Here is a 20,118-nt window from a genome sequence, read left to right as displayed (position 1 = left end):
AAAATATATATATATATATATAAAACTGTTAGTTTTGCATTTAGTAGAAAAGTATTGTATTTATTGAACTTTATTCACCTAGTCATTCAACAAACATCTACAAAATGACTACTACTATGTACCATGTGCTGGCCTTTGGAAAAGGGCTAAATAACATTAAAGTTTGCTAGGGAGACAGACATTACAATGTAGCACAATAAGTTTTATAAGAGGAGTACTGAGAGTATCGTTTTTTTTTTAATTTTTATTGGAGTATAGTTGCTTTACAGTGTTGTGTTAATTGTTAGTACAGCAAAGCAAATCAGCTATACATATACATATATCCCCTGTTTTTTGGATTTCCTTCCCATTTAGGTCACCACAGAGCACTGAGTAGAGTTTCCTGAGCTATACAATGGGTTCTCATTTAGTTATCTATTTTATACATAGTATCAATAGTGTATATATGTCACTCCCAATCTCCCAGTTCATCCCAGCCCCCCTTTCCCCACTGGTATACATATGTTTGTTCTCTGTCTGTGGCTCTATTTCTGCTTTGTAAATAAGGTCATCTATACCAATCTTTTCAGATTCCACATATATACATTAATATACAATATTTGTTTTTCTCTTTCTGACTTACTTCAGTCTGTATGACAGTCTCTAGGTCCATCCATGTCTCTACAGATGACCCAGTTTCATTCCTTTTTATGGCTGAGTAATATTCCATTGTATATATGTGCCACATCTTCTTTATCCATTCCTCTGTTGATGGACATTTAGGTTGTTTCCATGTACCGGCTATTGTAAATAGTGCTGCAGTGAATATTGTGGTGCACATGCCCTTTTGAATTATGGTTTTCTCTGGGTATATGTCCAGTAGTGGGATAGCTGGGTCACATGGTAGTTCTATTTTTAGTTTTTTAAGGAACCTCCATACTGTTCTCCATAGTGACTGTATCAATTTACATTCCCACTAATAGTGTAAGAGGTTTCCCTTTTCTCCACACCCTCTCCAGCATTTATTGTTTGTAGTATTGAGTATCTTTCAGACAGGTGTTTGAAGAATTGGAGCTCAAAGTTGAGTTGAAATTTGGCTTGGATCTATACCAACCAGACACAAGGCATGGGGGAAGGAGATAAGGACACTGCAGGTATGGGACAGCATATGCAAAGGCACAAAATACTGAAAGTACATGAAGTGTACAGAGAATAGGGAGAAATGCAGTGTGACTAGAGTATTTGTACTTTCAAAAGTTCAAGTTGCACATTTGGTTGAGGGTGTAGGATCTTGAGTCAATATGAGTTAAAATTCTGATTCTGCCACTCACTAGTTGGTTGACTTTGAGCAGATAACTAAGTCTCAGTTCTTTCCTCTCTAAGATGGAGATAATAATAGTACCAAGGGCTAGTAGGAAGACTACTAACTAGAGTAAGACTCAATAAATGTTAGTCATCTTTACATTGGTATATAGATAACTCTGTTAGTTACTCCTTTAAGTAGTATCAAGTAGTGATTTGCTTATGTAGTGCTGAGAATTATTTACCTCGTTTTTTTTTTTTAACTTAAAAAGCAGAATAATTCTTATGTTGGTGCTAATAATGAGCTCACTTTTCTGTAAAGAGCCCAAGACGAAGTATCACTTCTTCCTGAGCAAAAAGACTGTAAACATGTTACCTCGGATCATATCCACTTTAGAGAAAAAGTTCCACCCCAGAATCAGTGGTTTATGCAACTGCCAGTAATAGAACTCTATAGCTTTAAAATTCTGAAAGAACATCTACTACGTGGTAAATAGCCAAAAAGCATAACACTTCTATTAATTCACACATATGCATGTGGCTTTGCAAGTATTTTAAAATCATTTGCACTAGTGTCTGTCCCTTGGAAGAGTAAGCTGTATATATATGTCTATTTCTTTAGGTCTATTTCTTGCCTCAGCCTCTTGCACTCAGATTTCTGTGCCTATTCTCTTTTGACTTCTCTGAAAAATATTGTAAATAGATGACTAATGACCAAGTCCAGTGATTTTTTTTTTTTTTTTAGCTTTTAGTTTCCATCATCTCTTTTCAGAATTTAACATGGTTGAAATGCCTCTGCTTTTTTGAAATTCTCTCTGTGCTTTGGCTTCATGAAGCCACACTCACCTGGTTTTCTTACATCTGCTTTCTTACATCTCTGACTGTTTCTTCTTGGTATGGTTCATCTTTCCTCTTTTCATTAGCTGTCCCTGAATTCTGGGGGTCTGCAGGGTACTTTCTTTGGCTCTCTTCTCATTCCACATATGCTCCATGGTGTATCTCATCCTCTCCATTGCCTTCAGTGAGCAGACGTATGATTAGATGAGTCTCAAATTTTCTCTCTCCCCCTGACCTCTTTCTATGGCTTCTGACATGTATCTGTCTCCAGTTATCAACAGAACATCTCCATCTGGCTGTCCCAGAGACACTTAAAATCATTATGTCCCATTTGAATTTAATCCCTTTTTTTCTCAACTTATTCTTTCTCCTTCATTCTGATCTTGGTGACTGGCGCCCCCTCACAACCTGGAAAACTGGGAGCTAGCTTAGATTTCTCTTTTTCCTTAGCCAAATGCCCTCCACATATCCAATCAAGTGTCCAAGTCCTATGGATTCTACTTTAACATTTTTCAGCCTCTTCTGTCCATTCTCCTTACTCCCAGCTTCTCACACCTTGACTCCTGCCATAGTATCCTAAGCAATCTCCTGTCCTTCACTCTTAATCAGTCAAGTTGCTTTTATTCCCTTATAAAACTTCTCTGGGGGCTTTAAATGCAAACTCCATTGTATCATGTGTCACATTCAGCCCACCTTTGCCTCTTCTTTCCTTCCACACTTTCTTTCCCGGTCACATGGCTCCATGCTGTTGTGAACCTTTTCCTGAGCTGCTGACTGCAGAGCCCTTCACCAACCATGTGTGCAGAAGTAGAATTGCCCAGTCCTGTGTCTTCATTTGTATCCATTACCCGGATAGGTTTTATTGAACTTATTTGTTTAAATGCATTATTCATTCTGTATCTCTGGCATCTCATAGTTTGTATTTAAAGCCATTTTTTTTTGCATCACCATCAATATCAACAGATATTTATCAAGCACTTCCTCAAATGGGAAAATGAGAACTACCTTCAATGTCTTTGACATTGTCTCAAAGTGCTCTATCTCTAGCATGTAATGAATCTTTTCTGACTGAAAATTGATGTGATCCCTGGTTGCACATATTGCTAGTTTCCACTCCAATGAGTCTGTATGTTCTTTGAAAAGACAATGTAATTATGCCTTACTTGAATTAAATCGACTTGATCTCTACAACCTTCCCATAAAATATTTACTATTATCATCATCATTGTCATCATAACCCTCCTCCTCAGCAGCAGCATCACCCCCATATTATACGTAGTGGGGAAATGCTACGGTGGCCTCTAAGTATACAACCTAGCAGGCTATCCCAGAGGTCCTGGAACTGAAATGCTCATAAACCAAATTAAGAGGCTCAAATCATTTAGTTTGTTAAATCTACTTAAAACATACAGTGAGAAGCAAGAGGAAAGAGATTAGGTAGGTTAAGACATTTAGTGAAAGCAGGTAGAATGACCACACTACTTGTGGGTCACTTAAGCCTCCTATATCTTGACTCTTTGCCTCAACTGCCTACACCACAGATTGTGTGGTTATAAGAACCAGAGTTGAGGGCAAACAAGCAAGTTCAGAGATGGAAGGTTCATGGTCCCAAAATTCTTGTTCTACTGGAGAGATGAAAAGGCAAGTATGCATGGCCACAGCTATAGCTCGGTGATGACTTGGTGGGCAGCAGTGCATGCTTTAACCACAGGATAAGTGGGCTAGAATGGGTAGATACCAGTGGGTGGCCAATTTGAGGTAGGTAAAGCTGAATCATGCTTTGTGAACATTTAAGGTTTTGCTTTCCATCTCTTTCTATCTACAAATTAACACTCTCATTTGTTTCATCAGTTTAATCTACACTTAACACATAAGTGTCTATTTTTTTTTTCCCATTAAACTTTTTCAATGAGTCTCAAATTCTGTGACAGATTTTTGGTCAAGTTGTTTCCATTAAAAAGTACTGAGTTTAAAAACTAATAACTTAAAACGGCCACACACAAAACAAATGGTCCACAACACATTCTCCTTTCCTTCTGAAGGTTTTACAATGCATTGTTATCATTAACCAGTCTTTTGCTATTAAACTTAAATGGCCAACTGAGAGAAACAGTTCTGAGACCGTTCTTCCACCACTGATTAAGACTGGGGTGGCAGGTATTGGGGATAATATTCATTTAGCCTTCTGAGCTTTCTGGGCAGACTTGGTGACCTTGCCAGCTCCAGCTGCCTTCTCGTCCACTGCTTTGATGACACCCACAGCAACCGTCTGTCTCATGTCACGAACAGCAAAGCGGCCCAGAGGAGGATAGTCAGAGAAGCTCTCAACACATATGGGTTTGCCAGGAACCGTATCAACGATGGCAGCATCACCAGATTTCAAGAATTGGAGGCCATCTTCCAGCTTTTTCCCAGAACGACGATCAGTCTTCTCCTTTAGCTCAGCAAACTTGCAGGCAATGTGAGCTGTGTGACAATCCAGCACAGGTGCGTAGCCAGCACTGATTTGGCCTGGATGGTTCAAGATAATCACTTGAGCTGTGAAGCCAGCTGCCTCCATCGGTGGGTCATTTTTGCTCTCACCAGCCACATTGCCACGACGAACAACTTTGACAGACACGTTCTTGACTTTGAAGCCCACATTGTCCCCAGGAAGGGCTTCACTCAAACCTTCATGGTGCATTTCAACAAACTTCACTTCAGTTGTCACATTGACTGGAGCAAAGGTGAGCACCAGGCCAGGTTTGAGAACACCAGTCTCCACTCGACCCACAGGGACAGTGCCAATACCACCAATTTTGTAGACGTCCTGGAGGGGCAAACGCAAGGGTTTGTCAGTTGGGCGAGTTGGTGGCAGGATGCAATCCAGAGCTTCAAGCAGTGTGGTTCCACTGGCATTGCCATCCTCACGGGTGACTCTCCATCCCTTGAACCACGGCATGTTAGCTCTTGGCTCCAGCATGTTTTCACCATTCCAGCCAGAAACTGGCACAAATGCTGCTGTGTCGGGGTTGTAGCCAATTTTCTTAATGTAGGTGCTGACTTCCTTTACAATTTCTTCATATCTCTTCCGGCTGTAGGGTGGCTCAGTGGAATCCATTTTGTTGACTCCAACAATTAGTTGTTTCACACCCAGAGTGTAGGCCAGAAGGCCATACTCACGGGTCTGCCCATTCTTGGAAATACCTGCTTCAAATTCACCAACACCAGCAGCAACAATCAGGACGGCACAGTCAGCCTGGGATGTGCCTGTAATCATGTTTTTGATGAAGTCTCTGTGTCCTGTGGCATCAATGATGGCCACATAGTACTCGCTGGTCTCGAATTTCCATAGGGATATATCAACGGTGATACCACGCTTGCGTTCAGCTTTCAGTTTGTCCAAGACCCAGGCATACTTGAAGGAGCCCTTCCCCATCTCAGCATCCTCCTTCTCGAACTTTTCAATGGTTCTCTTGTCGATCCTGCCACATTTGTAGATCAGATGGCCAGTAGTGGTGAACTTCCCCGAATCTACGTGTCCGATGACAACGATGTTATGTGCGTCTTCTCCTTTCCCACTTTTGCTTAGGTTTAGCGGTGGTTTTCACGACACCTGTATCCTGGCGGCAAACCCGTTGCGAAAAAGCCATAAGTGTCTATTTGTTCTATCTATGTTTACTGTGTCCTATAGGTTAAAGATGTACTTACTATGTATTCTTAACATTTCTTATGAATTTCATCCATCCCATTATTTTTCTTGTTCTTTAAAGCAGAGTCTAAAATTCTTAAAGCAGAATCTAAAATTCTTAAAGCATACGGAAAACACTTATTCTGTCATGGATGAAGCACATTTCTGAGGTACAGGGCCATTAAACCACTTGTCTAAGATCCTCACATTTAGTGCATGGCAGAGACAGGCTTTCAAATATAGGAATATAGTTCTAGAGCCCACTTTTTAATCACCATCCTATCTTGATTCCTAATTTGCCTGAGAAAACACAGCTAGCAAGTCTAACCGCAAGCCCAATGCTCTTTCCTGTAACTACTCTTCATGTATAAGTACCCTTGGGGCAGATCTGTCTTTTTCTTCTCTGCATTCTTATCACCAAGCATAGGAGCTGTTGAGCAAGAGAATACCTCATGTTACATTTCTATTTTTGTTTTGGGTTAAGTTTAAACGGCCTGAGTGATTCCAATTTAACATTTAAGAAAATTTAACCTTTTGCATTTAAAGTTACACTGTCTTCCGTATCTGATTTTAAACTGAATTAACCTAAAGAGATCCAGTTGCTAGAAAGCAAAAGATAAGGATCCATGAACTGAGATCTAGCTCTGACTGTGAAATGGACCTGTTCAAAGAGATTAAGTCGTTTCTCTATGCTTCATTTTCTCCAGTAGGAAAATAGCCCTAGTAATTCTTATCCATCCCCTTCACCAGGAACTGTTATATCTACTATTTTTCCTATCACTAGCATGTCATTAAAAAAAATAATGGTTGGGAATTCCCTGGAGGTCCAGTGGTTAGGACTCCATGCTCTCACTGCTGAGGTCGCAGGTTCAATCCCTGGTCAGGGAACTAAGATACCACAAGCCGCGTGGCATGGCCAAAAAAAAAAAAGGTTTCTGCATTATGGATTAGCAATTATAAAATATGTAACAAAATCTATCTATATATTCATAAAATTAACTATACACATATTAACAAAATTAAAAAAACAAATGTACATAACCTTTTAAAGTAACATTTTATGCCATATTTGGACATGCTTAACAATCTGCAATTTGCTAAGATTCTACAGTTTTTCTCGTCCACTTGACTTTTCTGAAAGAAAAGAAATTAACAGCCTTCTGGAAGAAGCTAAGATGAATTACATTTTCTTAAAATTATATATATATATACATACACACACACACACACACATATTTTTCTCTAGGAAGTTGGCGATAATCACAATGGATACAAAACCATTTAGAACTCAGCACAGAGGTTGTTTAACCCTGGCTGCCCATTAGAATTACATGGGAAACAAAAACAAAACAAAACAAAACAAAAAAACCGATGCTCCAGCCCTATATCAAACCATTTAAGTCAGACTCTCTAGGAATGGAATGTGAGCAGCTGTATTTTTAAAAGCTCCCCAGACATTCTACTAAATACTTGACCAGCCCTCTTCAAAACTGTCAAGTCATCATAAACAAGAAAAGTCTGAGAAACTGTCACAGACCAGAGGAGGCAAAGGAGACATTGATGACTAAATGTAATATGGTATCCAAAGTGGGATCCTGGAATAGAAAAAGGGTATTAGGGGAAAACTACGAAAATCTGAATAAATTGTGGAGTTAACAGTAGTATACCAATGTAGGTTCCTTCATTGTGACATATGTACTGTAGTAATGTTGTTAACAATGGGAAACTGGTTGAGGAGTAGATGGGAACTCTCTGTACTATCTTTGTAACTTTTCCATAAATCTAAATATATTCTAAAATAGTTTACTTTAAAAAATCTATCTAATATGGAGCCAGGGTTGAGAATCACTTACATAGATTCCACTTACATTTTACCAGAAAACAAAAGGACCCTGTGAAATATTGAGCCCAAGTGCCAGTTCCAGCATGTAATGTCCTAAAGTCCTGACCCCTAGAAACAGTGGGCTGCTGCATTAGAACCGGTTACATTTCTAGAGGCACCTCCAGGGAAACACAAATGGACTAATTGCAATAAACATAACTGGAATAATCACAATCCTGATAATTAATTGCTTCCAAGATACAAAAATTCAAGAATGACTGCTTAGCAAAGGAGAAAAAACTACTCACAACCCATTTTTTATTTTAGAAAGCTTTCATTTTGATATATATGAGACGTATATATATCTGGATTCAATATAATGTCTTCATTATGGTACCTTAGTGGTTTGAGAAAATTACGAGTGACTTATCTTTACTAAGAGCTGTTAGTTCGCTTCTTATCCGTAAAGGAGATTTAGACCTGATCAGAAAGTTCTTCAATATTGAGTTAACTTTTCCTCTCCTGCCTCTCTCACTGTGGTAGGAAGAAGGCAAGGAAAAAATATCCCCTAGTCCTCCATAATGAAGTCAACCTGGACTTAACTTGGTCACACCTCTCTTTTCCTAACCATAAAAGATATTTGTCATCTGTGTAAATCTCTAGAGGAAAGTCAGAATTGTACCTGAAGAAATCACTCTGCACAAGTAAACATTTGACAAACAACAAGTACGTGGAGATGGTGTTTCAAAACCGCCTTAAAAATTTTTTTTGTTTCGTACATTATTTTGTTTGGCAAAAATGTCACCGATTTATAATCAATCCAGAACCCCTAGGCATCGTGGAATTAACAAATGGCATTAACAGTTTGTAGTCATCTGGATTTCAATCCAGCTCCCTAACTCCACGCCACACTAGGTTAATAATTTCTCTGAGCTCATCTCAGTTTCTTATCTGTAAAAAGAACGGTTTGGACTAAGCAATCCTCAATGTACCTTTTCACTCAGACACCAAAATTGGGTGACAGGGATTTAGAGAAACCGACTGGGAGTTTTAGGATTTAGGTCTTTGGGTTCTGGTGGGCGAGATGATATTGGAGAAACTGTTCTCATGTTTCTGTTTCTAAAGTCGGAGGCATAAGTGATGGGGGTAAGAATGCCTGAAGGGTAAGAGTATGACAGCGACCGGCCGTACGGTCAACTCTCGGGATTTTTCTGGGACTGGCACAGTATGCGGAGAGTTCGAACCGGTCCTCCTCTGGGTGGGTGGAGGACCCCGGTTGGAGGTGTCTAAGTCACTGCCTCTTACTTTAGCCACGGTTCCTTCTTCTAGAAAATTAATGAAATATGTAGCCTTTAAAAGTATAAAGTTTTTAAAAACAAGGTTTGGCAGTCCTATAGCTGAGTTCTACTCGAGGTGGGTTTTCTTTTTCCTATTCTCAGGCGCGATGCGGGGCGCCTCTCTGGCAAGGCCCCTGCCCCCGCGCGCTGCCGGGCAGGGCTGGACGCCGCCTGCTCCTCGCCCCCCGCCCTCCCTGAGCCGGGCCCTGGTCTTCCGCGGCCGGCTCTCCGCCGCCATGGGCTCGGAGATGGATCCGCTGCTCCTGGCCTGGAGCTATTTTAGGCGCAGGAAGTTCCAGCTCTGCGCCGATCTGTGCACGCAGATGCTGGAGAAGTCCCCGTATGACCAGGTACAGGCCGGACCCCGTCAGCCCTGTGGATCCCGGCAATAAGGCTGAGGGCTCTGGGGGATTCCCAGGTCCCCGGGAGGGGTCTCCAGGGAAGAAGGCGCAGGGCGAGGTTGACCTTGTGGTCAGCACAGGCACCTGGAGCGAGACCCCCTGGAGCCTTGGCCGGTGGGTCCTTACCCGCGGGACCCACACGTGCTGTGCTACGACCGCCCCCTCCTCAAACTTCAGCAGCCCCTTTCCTTCAGACGTCGCTTAAAGGAACAATTTGGTGACGAACTTTGTTAGTTCCCTTATACTTGCATGTGGATGGGCTCTTAAGCTCGCTGCACGTACGGTGTTGATTTCTAAAACCATTATGTATAAACATAAATATCTGTAACTTCCCACTCCCTGTTGAAATAGCTGCCTTTTTTTTCTTTTGATCAAACGTGTAATCCTTCTGGTTCATCTTAAGACTGTTGTCCAAGAGTGGGGAGCCTTTGATGCTGGGGCTTGAGTGCAACTTGAGGCAAATAATGCAAATTAGAAGAATGAGAATCTAGGAGAGGAAAAGATACATTCATTATTAGGAGGGAGGGATGGGAAAAAAGTTCCTGTAAAAGAAGGAAAGATGGCATTGATTATAGTAGTTTATTTAGGGTTTCTTAAATAAAGTATAATATTAAATAAAGTGAGTGAAAAGGCTTTTATGCTAGGTATAAGAGAGGTACAACTCTGGTGGTCAGGTAGTTCCTGGAAGAGACAAAAAAGGAGAAAAAGGGAGAGCAGAGCTCTGGTAGTTTGTCAGTACGTCTATTAAATGCAGAATGTACCCATGTAGTTATAGTTTCCCAGCTTTTCCTCTAGTGGTGTTGCCTTGGAGATGTTAGAAAAAAAAGGAAAATTGAGGGGGAGTTCCGTAAACTGAGGCGTGAAAACTGTCACTAGGCTCTGCCTTAGTGCCCAGCAAATGGATTGAGGATAACCTATTAAAGTGAATCTTTTGGCCTTCAGATAGATAGCACATCTCCCACAGAGCAATCTGTGTTAGTAAGAATGCTAAACTAGGTTGTGCTTGTGTTAGGTCACATTGGTTAATAGGACTGTATTTCCATAGACAAGCACGCTTCCAAGTATGTTTCCTGGCATTGTAGTCCCACAAATGCTGCTTAAAAAAAAAAAAAAAAAAAAAGGATTCCACCCTCAAATATGTTTGGCAACCACGACAAAATATGGACCCCTTTACATTTGTACAACCAAAGTTTGTTACAAACCAGTGATGTACCAGACATTGTTCTATTTTTCCATTGAGTTAGGATAGTTTCCATTCTGTGTTCCAAAGAACAACAGTCCCAAGAGTGCTCAGTGAAAGAAAGTTTCCTCATTAAATGCATTTGGGAAATGTATATTCCCTACTTTGGTACTAAAGGTTCTGAGGAGTTCTGCAGAAAGAAACTTTGCCTAATTTTGATGAATACAATAGTTCTGAAACTTATTTGATCACTGATTCCTTTTTTGGCAGTGGGCGAGGCTCAGATATCTTTGTTGTTATCATCCTAGGGAGATGTTGTCACATTAGGAAATGTGTTACAGGCAAAGCAGCAGTGTTTTTATTAATGGTTAAGACCTTTTAATCTTTTTTAACCATTGAAGTATAGTTAATTTACAATGTTGTATTAGTTTCAGGTGTACAGCAAAGCAGTTATACATACATATATTCTTTTTCAGGTTTTCTATGATAGGTTATTACAAGATACTGAATATAGTTATAGTTACCTGTGCTATACAGTAGGTCCTTGTTGGTTATCTATTTTATATATAGTAGTGTGTATATGTTAATCCCAAACTGCTAATCTATCCACCACCACCCCTCACCCCCGCACCCTGCTATCCCCTTTGGCAACCATAGTTTGTTTTCCGTGTCTCTAAACTTAATATGTAATCATAGTGACATTCAGTACTGCAGTTCAGGTTTAGTTTGTGCTAGACACTGTGATCAGGACTTTACAGTGTTCAATGACCTTTTATTGAGTGCTTACTACTTGCCATGGATAAATTCTATAAATTGTGTGTATTTCTTTGCTTAGAATAACCTTGCAAAGTATGTAACAAAGATAATAGGTAACATTTATTGAGTATTTACTCTGTGTCAGGCTTGATTCAGAGGGTTTTATATGTTATCTCATTTAATCCTCAGCTATTTTAGGAAGTTGGTACTATTTCCCCCATTTTACAGATAGAGCACACTGAGGCACATGGTGAAGTAATTTGTCCAAAGGTACAAAGCTGGTAAGCCCATTCCCTTTGTCTATCCTGTGCTGCTTCTTTGGTGCTTATGTAGCCTAATTTTTCAAAACTCTGTGTTTCTGAACTTTTTCCAGTACATTTTCCCATTTGCTGTTCCTTTTTCAAGATTTTTAGCTAAATGGGAATTTGACATATCTGTGTACTTGGATTAAAGGCTCTGAGAAGTCCTGAAGGAAGGTAACCTGCCTAATTTTGATTAAGACAGTATTCTGAAACTTACTTGACCGCTGACTGATTCCTTTTTTGGGGGAGAGGTACAAATTTATCCTGGGGAGATGTTGTCACTTTGGGAGCTGCATAGGCAAAGCATCAGCATTTGTATTAATGGTTAAGAAGGAGCTGTAGCGGAGATCTTGACCCCTTTCCTTGTACCTAGGGAGAACAGGGTGAACAAATTAAGAACTTCATTTAAAGTCTACAAAATTAACAGCTAAACAAGGTAGTAACTTGGATCTTTTTATTTGGCCTCTTATATAGTTCCCTTTAGGCCTTGCTGGCCCTCTTGGAAAATTAAGACTTGTTACAAGGAATGGTTAGTGGATCTGATTTTGGTAATGGTAGTGAAGAATAAAAGATACAGGATCATACTGGGAAATATTGCTGTTGTCATTAGTTAATCATCTGACATGGTTAAGATCATTAGGGCAACAGATCTTGTTAAGTCCTGGCCTCTTCCACTGTCCTGTTTATTGTGGATTTGAAATAATACTTCATAATGTGATACATAATTAATTTTAATATCCTAGAAATGTTTTTTTAATGTAATTCTTTGTTACTGTTTTATTGTTATAAGCAGGGGTTGATATGTTTAGCTCCTACAAGTATCAAAGGCTGCCGAGAATCTGTACCAGATCTAGAAGAAATTTATGACATTTTTTCCCTTTCTAATCCTTTTTATTTGTTATGCTGAGATAGTTTATTTAAGGAGGAACTATATATATTGTCAGAATGACGAGTAGCACTTCACCAGGAACATAAGTTTTGTTTTTGTTTTGTTTTGTTTTTTTGCGGTACGCAGGCCTCTCACTTTTGTGGCCTCTCCCGTTGTGGAGCACAGGCTCCCGATGCGTGTCCTCAATTCTTTTCATTATTTTTTCCTTTATTCTGCTCTGCAGTAGTTATTTCCACTCTTTTATATCCCATGTCACTTATCCGGCCTCTCCCGTTGTGGAGCACAGGCTCCCGATGCGCAAGCTCAGCGGCCATGGCTCACGGGCCCAGCCGCTCCGCAGCATGTGGGATCTTCCCGGACGGAGGCACAGAACCCATGTCCCCTGTATTGGCAGGCGGACTCTCAACCACTGCGCCACCAGGGAAGCCCGGAACAGAAGTTTTAACTTGATGTTACCTTACCAAACCGGCCTTTGGATTCCTGGTTAGGGCCTCGGAAAAGTTTACATGGCTCACTCCTATTAGTTATTCTTTGATCCAGCCTTTAAACACTGCGCTTTTTCTCTGTGTGCTTCTCTTAGCACTGATGTGTGCATTTTGTATCCAATTGTTATTTCATTTTGGAAATATTTTCCATTATTATTTCCCCAAGCTTAAAGCAATCCTGCTTTTTTCTTAATTAATTAAAAAGAATTTAAATATTTATGTTAGAGTGCTGATGACATTTAATGAGGAGCTTTAGGAAGCTTTAGGAGGTTCCTTTGATTAAAAGCTTGAAAATTCTCATTCTTTCTCTTAGAATATGAGTCCACGATGGCAGATCTGTATGGAATGCCACAGAATCTGGCACACAGGTGCCGTCATTATTTTTTTTGCTGAATGAGTGCCTTGATCATATTCATATATGCATCTGGATGGTGTTATTTATGTGTGCCAGCTTCCACTCTGTTTATGGAGATCACCCTAATTGCCTGGTGGTCTTTGCTTCTCCCTGCCCCCCATCCTAATTCTCAGCACCATAGGTTCTTATATGTATTCACCTTTTCATACACATGTAATTGCATTATGGACATTCTTAATTCATTTCTTATCTCGAGGGTCAGTTTTTTTTTTAAATCAGTTGAGCAAATTCTTCCTGGATCCCTCCAGGAGAGTGTTTCTGATAGTCATTATCATCATTGGTATTTCTTCACAACGCTCTTGTTTCAGTGGAGGAAGTTAAATGGAGAGACTAGCAATCTATGAAAAGCTAATGGTAATGTGATCAGAGCAGAGGCAGATGATTCTCAGCCCCTGCGGTTTCCCTGGTTTATCTTCATGTACCCCTTTAGCCTCATGGGCATTTTTTTGAGGCTTCTACATTTTAAAGTAGAATATTTTTTCCTCTGCAGCTTCTTGAATTACCATTCCTGTGCCACGCAACTGATTTTATTACGAATGAGTGACTTTGAAGCAGTGCCTGGACACATGGAAGAGAAAGGAAATTAAAATATTTCTCCTGAGTGCCAAATGGATTCATTTTTGCTCTTGCTTTTTTTTTTTTCTAGAACAAAAATAGCTTTTGTTTTTTATGTTAATATTCACTTTGGGTTTTGCTTATTTTTCTCCCAGATGAGGAGAACCTCTCTAAAGTGATTTGCTATTTGCTAATCTTTTTATAAGCTGGTCCAGGGAGCTTCAAAAAGACGTTTTGGTGGTGATACATTAACCTTTTGGAATGAAGCCCACCTCTAAGACTATTTCTTCTACATTTAGTTCTCCTTTAAGAGATACCATTTTGGTATAGTATCATCAAAAATATTTAATTAGTGCCTTGTATTTTCTATTAGGACATGTGGATTTTATTTAGTTTTGATTCTTGCCAAAGTCAGAGTAGTCAGGTTGGCTGGAGAGGTATGATATACTATGGACCAGCTTGTTTCCTTGGAGTTACACAATTTTATTTGGATACGGGAGGACTGAAGGGTAGGTTGAAGGTAATAACATGATGTTTGGGAAGGGTTCCTGAAAAAGATCGATTCTGAACTGCTTTTCCCAGATGCAGAATGGTGTGAAACAGAGGGCAGGGTCTGTAAGCATGAAGGACATTAAAGTTCTGATCAGTTAAGAATAAAGAAGGATAACTGGTTAATTCATCGTAGTTTCCCCATTTGACAAAAGACAGTAGGAACAATCAATTCATAGAGAAGTGCTGTCTTTTTTCAAAGTTTTCTCTAAATCGTGACTAGAAAAGTGGTTAAAAGTTATAAGACATAAAAGAGAGATGCAAAATGGCCTTCCACGCAGCAACATGACCTAGAGGGAATGCTTGCTTTTACAGCTCATGTCGGTCATCCTGATTAGTTGCTTAATCTGATTACTGTTCTTTGTGTTCCATATGTCAGATTCATAGCTTTAAAAGCAGCCCCGATTTTAGCTCCAGTATAATTCAACAGTTCATAAAACATAGAGGTAGTCGTTTTTTTTTTAAAGTTAATATACTTTTCTTAATGAGGTATATTTCTGATAGATTTTTAAATTGTTAAAATCTATGATTCTGGGAGTGGGAGGGTTAGCTGTTTATCAGAATGGGGGTAATTCACATTTTTCTTCCCACCCCCAATCTCTGCTTATAATGAGAGATGTTGCAGAGAGGAGGGGGTTATTACTGTCAATGGTTTGAAGGTGGAGAAAAGGCTGAAAGCCACTGGCTTAGATGAAAGGTCAAGAAGCAGGGGTCCCCAGTGAGCTGTATGTTAGTAGTTGGTTGAGACAATGATCTGGTGATCCAAGCCAAATAAACATCTTTCTGTATGATTATCTAATTTATTTCCTCATTGGGGCCATGGAGACTTATAACCAGGCATTCTTTTGATTCTGTGCTCTGCAGAGCAGTTCACGTTGCTGAATTTTAAAGATTACATTCCCACTTGGCTCCTTGGTCACTAGATTTCCCTAAACCTTCTGAAATCCATTCATTTCTCTGTTCTCTTACATTCTTTTCCTTCCTGTTTTTGCTAAATTCTGAATAATGACTCTGTAGTTTAAGAGCAGAGTTGGGCAGACTCATTAGCCAGAGTAAGTATTGGTGGCAATTTGGAAGTTGCATTCAGAATTATCTGGAGATTTAATTCCCTAAAGTAATAGCAACAACCTAAGAGAAAGCTATATCCTAGGGAGGAAGGAAGGAAGCAAACTGCTGTGAATTGAAGTTTATGCTGGTGAGTTTTTGCTGGTTCTAGGCAGTGCCACTCTACTTTCCCTGTCTTCTTACTCACTTTCACGGAGATTCAAAGGGAAGTTTTAATTTGATGTGCCATAACTGGGAGTCAGTTCTGAGTTCTGAAAAAGGAAGTAATACAGAGTTGGGTGCTTTTCTGTTCATTGTGTACATGTATTTATAAAGAAATTCTGTGTGGTTAATACTTCTTGTTGAAAGTACTACCACCTTATACTTCATGAACTACTGTAGTATAAGAACTCTGAAAATTATGAAATAATCTTCAAGGTTTTATTTTTAAAGCTATCCTATAAAGTAGGCACTATTGCTCTAATTTGAGAGGAGGACTGGGTAATGGAGGTTGTTCAAGGTCATTAAGCTAAGTGGCTCCCTGAGGACCAAGCCCAGGTTTTCTGACTCTAGGCCTGGGCCTGATTCTTTCTACTCAAACTATGCTGATAATACCCATAGAAATAATTTGCTAGACCAAGTGAACCTAACTTGTGGTTTCCTGTATATGTGGATTAATTTAAATCATAAAAACTATAATTGAGAGAGACCCAGATGAAGGTCTTAGTGATTTAAAAATTAAATCACTAAATTTGGGCTTCCCTGGTGGCGCAGTGATTGAGAGTCCGCCTGCCGATGCAGGGGACATGGGTTTGTGCCACATGCCGCGGAGCGGCTGGGCCCGTGAGCCATGGCCGCTGAGCCTGCACGTCCAGAGCCTGTGCTCCGCAACGGGAGAGGCCACAACAGTGAGAGGCCCGTGTACCGCAAAAAAAAAAAAAAAATCACTAAATTTGCCCTGTCTCTAAATTAAAATATCCTGACTCTTTCCTCCATCGTTCTGCTGCTCCTGGTGGATCTCCAGAGCAGCCATACCTGGCCTTGGTCTTCCCACACCCTACAGTAGTCAGCGTTCCGGCCTTGCTATGGTCTCATATGTAAAGCAAAGTGCATGCTCTTGACTGAGAGTGTCTAGGTTCAAATACTGCCTGCACACTTTGACCTCAGAGTTATCCGTAAAATGGCCATGACAACATACCTACCTCAAAGGGTTGTTGTGAGCGTTAAGTTCATTAACACATGCTAAGTGATCAAAAAAGTGAGCTGCTATTTTCTCTAGTTAGCTAGAGATATTTGCAGGTGGGATTCTGTCATATTTTTCTGAAAGGATTGTTGGTAATCTGGAGAGCATCTGTGAGGAAAGTGTCCAGTGTAATTGATGATAAAATGATGTTGAATATAATTCATAGATCATTGGTACACAATCATTTCCAGAATAATCTCTTTCCTTTTACCATGACTTCCTTACCTCTCATGTTCTGCTTTTCTGTCCTCCATCTAAGTCATCTGTGATTGGTCCATGCTTGAGTATGGCATTTAACACATTGTACTGTAATTTATTTAATTATGTGCCTTCCCCCATAGAATGTTTTCAGTGCCTCTCGGGGTTCCAGGGATGCCAGGAGAATGTTGTGGAATTAACGTATTCTCTGCCTACTCGTGGTTAAGCCTTGCCTCCATCTTCCATCCACACCACCTCACCGGTCTCTACACCTTTCCATCCTCTCGCTTCTCATTTTCTTCTCATTTCACATCAGGTCCCTAACGTTCTTTACCTGCCTGGTAAGTCGTAAGTGCGATCCTGCAGGGTAGGACAAGACACAGAGAGCATGAAGGCGTTCGTTGGTGAACAGAGCACTCTGAGGCTGAGCTGCCGGGGTCAATTTGGGCCACTGGAGGAATCTCCCTGCAGACTAACAAGCGTCCAGCATTTACTTACTCTCCGTGGCTCGTCTTCTTTAACTGTTTTCCTTTTCAAACGCTGTCTATAATCACCTCTGGTAAACTTTTTTACCTGTTTCTATATGGAACTTATCTTGTATCTCTCCTACACTTTACCTTTCAATCCTGCCTTATTATGTATCCACCTCATTTTTTTTAATCTCCAAGATGGACTGGCAAGAAAGAGCTCTGGCTTCTTTGTGTGACCTCGAGCAAATTACGTGACATCTCTGAATTTGTTTCCTGATCTGTAAAATGGATAATAACACTTACCTGCCTCCCTGAAATGGTTGTTGTGGGACTCAAATGAGATAATGGGGGATCATTTAGACATGTATACAAATAAATAGAAGAAAGAATAGAAGGGGTTATTTCTTCTGTCATCTCATTGCCTGTATCAGTGTATTTCTCTAAGTATGGATTGTGGGATCTAGGAAATCTATTCTTTTTCCAGCTCTTTCTTCTGCATGCTGGCATTGAAAACCTCCAATTGCTGTGTCTTCTTAGTTGCTGTTTTGTGTTCTGTTCAGCTGATTGCCAAGAATTCTCTTAACTCCCACCCCCTAGGGCTCTCACTTTCTAGCTTAGTTTAGCCTTTTCCTCTCTTGTTGCTACTGTGTGTCATGTGAAATTGCTTATCCTTGCTTGGTGACCAGATGGTTTACACATTGCTTGCACACATAATATATTCTTTAAAAAATATTTCGGGTATTCTTTTTGGATTTTAGAGCTGTAGAAAGCAAGGAAAGCAAGGATTTTTTTTTCTTTCCTTTTTCTGTTTCTTAGTAGCTTTCCCAGTAAAACATGCTGCAGATTGAGTGTTCAGAGGCTGCTGACTGTAGATGTGAAAGTGTAGATCTTTTATAAATAAATTTGTTGTAAATCTGTGTTTTTATCCAATGCATTTCTATTTAATTTTGGACAGAAAAAAACCCTGAGTTTATCAGCACCTGACCCTGATATATATTACATAGTCTATTGATAAAAATTTCTCGGAAGACATTGCAGTCAGAATTAATTTCTTATCTTTAGCTACTGATCCCATTATGTTTATGGGGAATAGAAGGGTTTATAGTATGTGGATTTTCCTCCTCCTCCTCAAGGGATTAAAGTCTGAATGCTTTAACCACCATGAACTTGTTTTTGAATATAAAAATAGCTTCCTTGGTATAGTTGTAAAGTTATTTTTAATTCCTGAGATACTGTGAATTCATTAAATATGTAAAGATCTCTTCTCTGTGCTCTAAATGAGGTAACAGTAATTAGAATTTTCTGATCATAGAAAATTTAGCACTCTTCAGTGGATAGGGTGTTACTTGTACAGAACTTGTGAGGGCACTTTTGGGGAAAGATTAAAGTTCATGTTTGGGTTTTTATTGAATGAGTTTGAGTCCACCTACAAATACTTGGTTGGTCATTAAGACTTTTAATTTTAGAAACTGTATTATCCTAAAAATGTTTACTACCTTCTTAATGCTTTCCAGGAACCAGATCCAGAATTGCCAGTGTCTCAGGTAAAGGTTTAGCTGCAACCTTTAGTTTAGAGAATAGCTTAATTACTATTGCTTAGTTGTTGCTATAGATTAGAAAATTTGCTGCCTATCTGCTTGTGCTGTTATAAAATTAGCTGTATCTACCAGTCATTCTGTAGATATAAACTATTATATTTCTAATACTTTGTGTCTATGGATGTAAAACTAGGGCACTCTACTCATTAAGACTTGTAGCTTAAATAGAAATGACCAATATTGACCTAGATGATGAGAAAAATAAAGGTGGAGGCAAGGGGAGTCAGAGGCTTAGAAAGGGAGCCAAGATGTCAGGAGTGTCTGAAAAGACTGTGATGGATTGGATCATAGGTCTTGAGTAAAGAGTAAGCCGACTCTGCTTGGGAAGGTCTTGATTTTAGAGAGAGGTGCCTGCCACTGTGAGGAAGAAAAGACTTGGCCAGACAGCCACATCTACCAAATGAACTTTGTTAGAAATGAGAGGTGGCCAGAGAGACCTGCTAACTGGATGAGACAGTAGATGAGTGGAAAGGGAACCCAGGAAGAGGAGGTCTGGTTAGGGGGCCTCCTGGCCAGTGAAGCTTTTAGCCCAAGAGTGTTTCCAGTAAGTCTGGGAATAAGGAGAAGGGACGAGAGAGCTGTAAATCAGAGAACTTAAATATTGCCAGGGGTTTGCCCTGCCAAGCAAGAGTGAATTTTAAGTGTTGTTTAGATAAATAAACAATTTGAACCTCATGGGGTTTACATGTGTAATTATCAAACCTTTTAGAAGAAAGTAGTTTATAAAATACTCTGATGGAGGCCTGTGTAGTTTCAATCAAACATGGTAAATAGGTCAAAATGTAGTACTCTGTTCTTTAAAAGGATGACATTTGTCATCGGAATGTTCATAATCATGATTTCCAAATTGATAGAGGGTGCAAAACTATTTTTTGTATAATACATGTACAAGTCATAAGAATCACCTAAGGTATAAATAGAGTAAGTACTGTGCCTTTTGTTTTCAGTAATTTTGGAAGATTTTGATTAAAGTTAAAATTAAATTAAAACATCAATAATTTGCATTGTTGGTGTGGTTTGAAAACTTTCAGTGGTATTTGAAAGTTTCAAAGCAGCACAGGGACTTCATGAAGGACCTGTATCTGG

General features: G+C 39.7%; 2 protein-coding genes across 4 annotated transcripts in view; one reads left to right on the top strand and one right to left on the bottom strand.

Moving 5' to 3' along the window:
- Positions 1-4,291: 4,291 nt before the first annotated feature.
- LOC103085694 (elongation factor 1-alpha 1-like) lies at positions 4,292-9,185 on the bottom strand. The gene is given in 5 exon segments (XM_082931528.1): positions 4,292-5,658; positions 5,661-5,684; positions 7,326-7,383; positions 8,030-8,090; positions 9,019-9,185. Coding segments are annotated over 5 exon segments (1,677 nt in total).
- The window catches only part of TTC8 (tetratricopeptide repeat domain 8), a 50,954-nt gene continuing 39,968 nt past the window's right edge, over positions 9,133-20,118 (top strand). For 2 of the 3 annotated variants that reach the window (XM_007471900.1, XM_007471899.1), the window contains exon 1: positions 9,133-9,297. In XM_007471900.1, coding sequence (XP_007471962.1) covers positions 9,184-9,297 — 114 coding nt within the window. In that variant the 5' untranslated portion in view covers positions 9,133-9,183. Of the gene's footprint in view, positions 9,298-18,948; positions 18,979-20,118 lie in introns of all 3 variants that reach the window. The other variant, XM_007471898.1, reaches the window with a different exon arrangement.

The sequence above is a fragment of the Lipotes vexillifer genome, unplaced genomic scaffold (assembly GCF_000442215.2).
Source record: "Lipotes vexillifer unplaced genomic scaffold, Lipotes_vexillifer_v1.1 scaffold751, whole genome shotgun sequence".
Classification (NCBI taxonomy): domain Eukaryota; kingdom Metazoa; phylum Chordata; class Mammalia; order Artiodactyla; family Lipotidae; genus Lipotes; species Lipotes vexillifer.
Note: the sequence above shows the minus strand (reverse complement) of the source record. Positions and strands in the feature narration are given on the sequence as shown.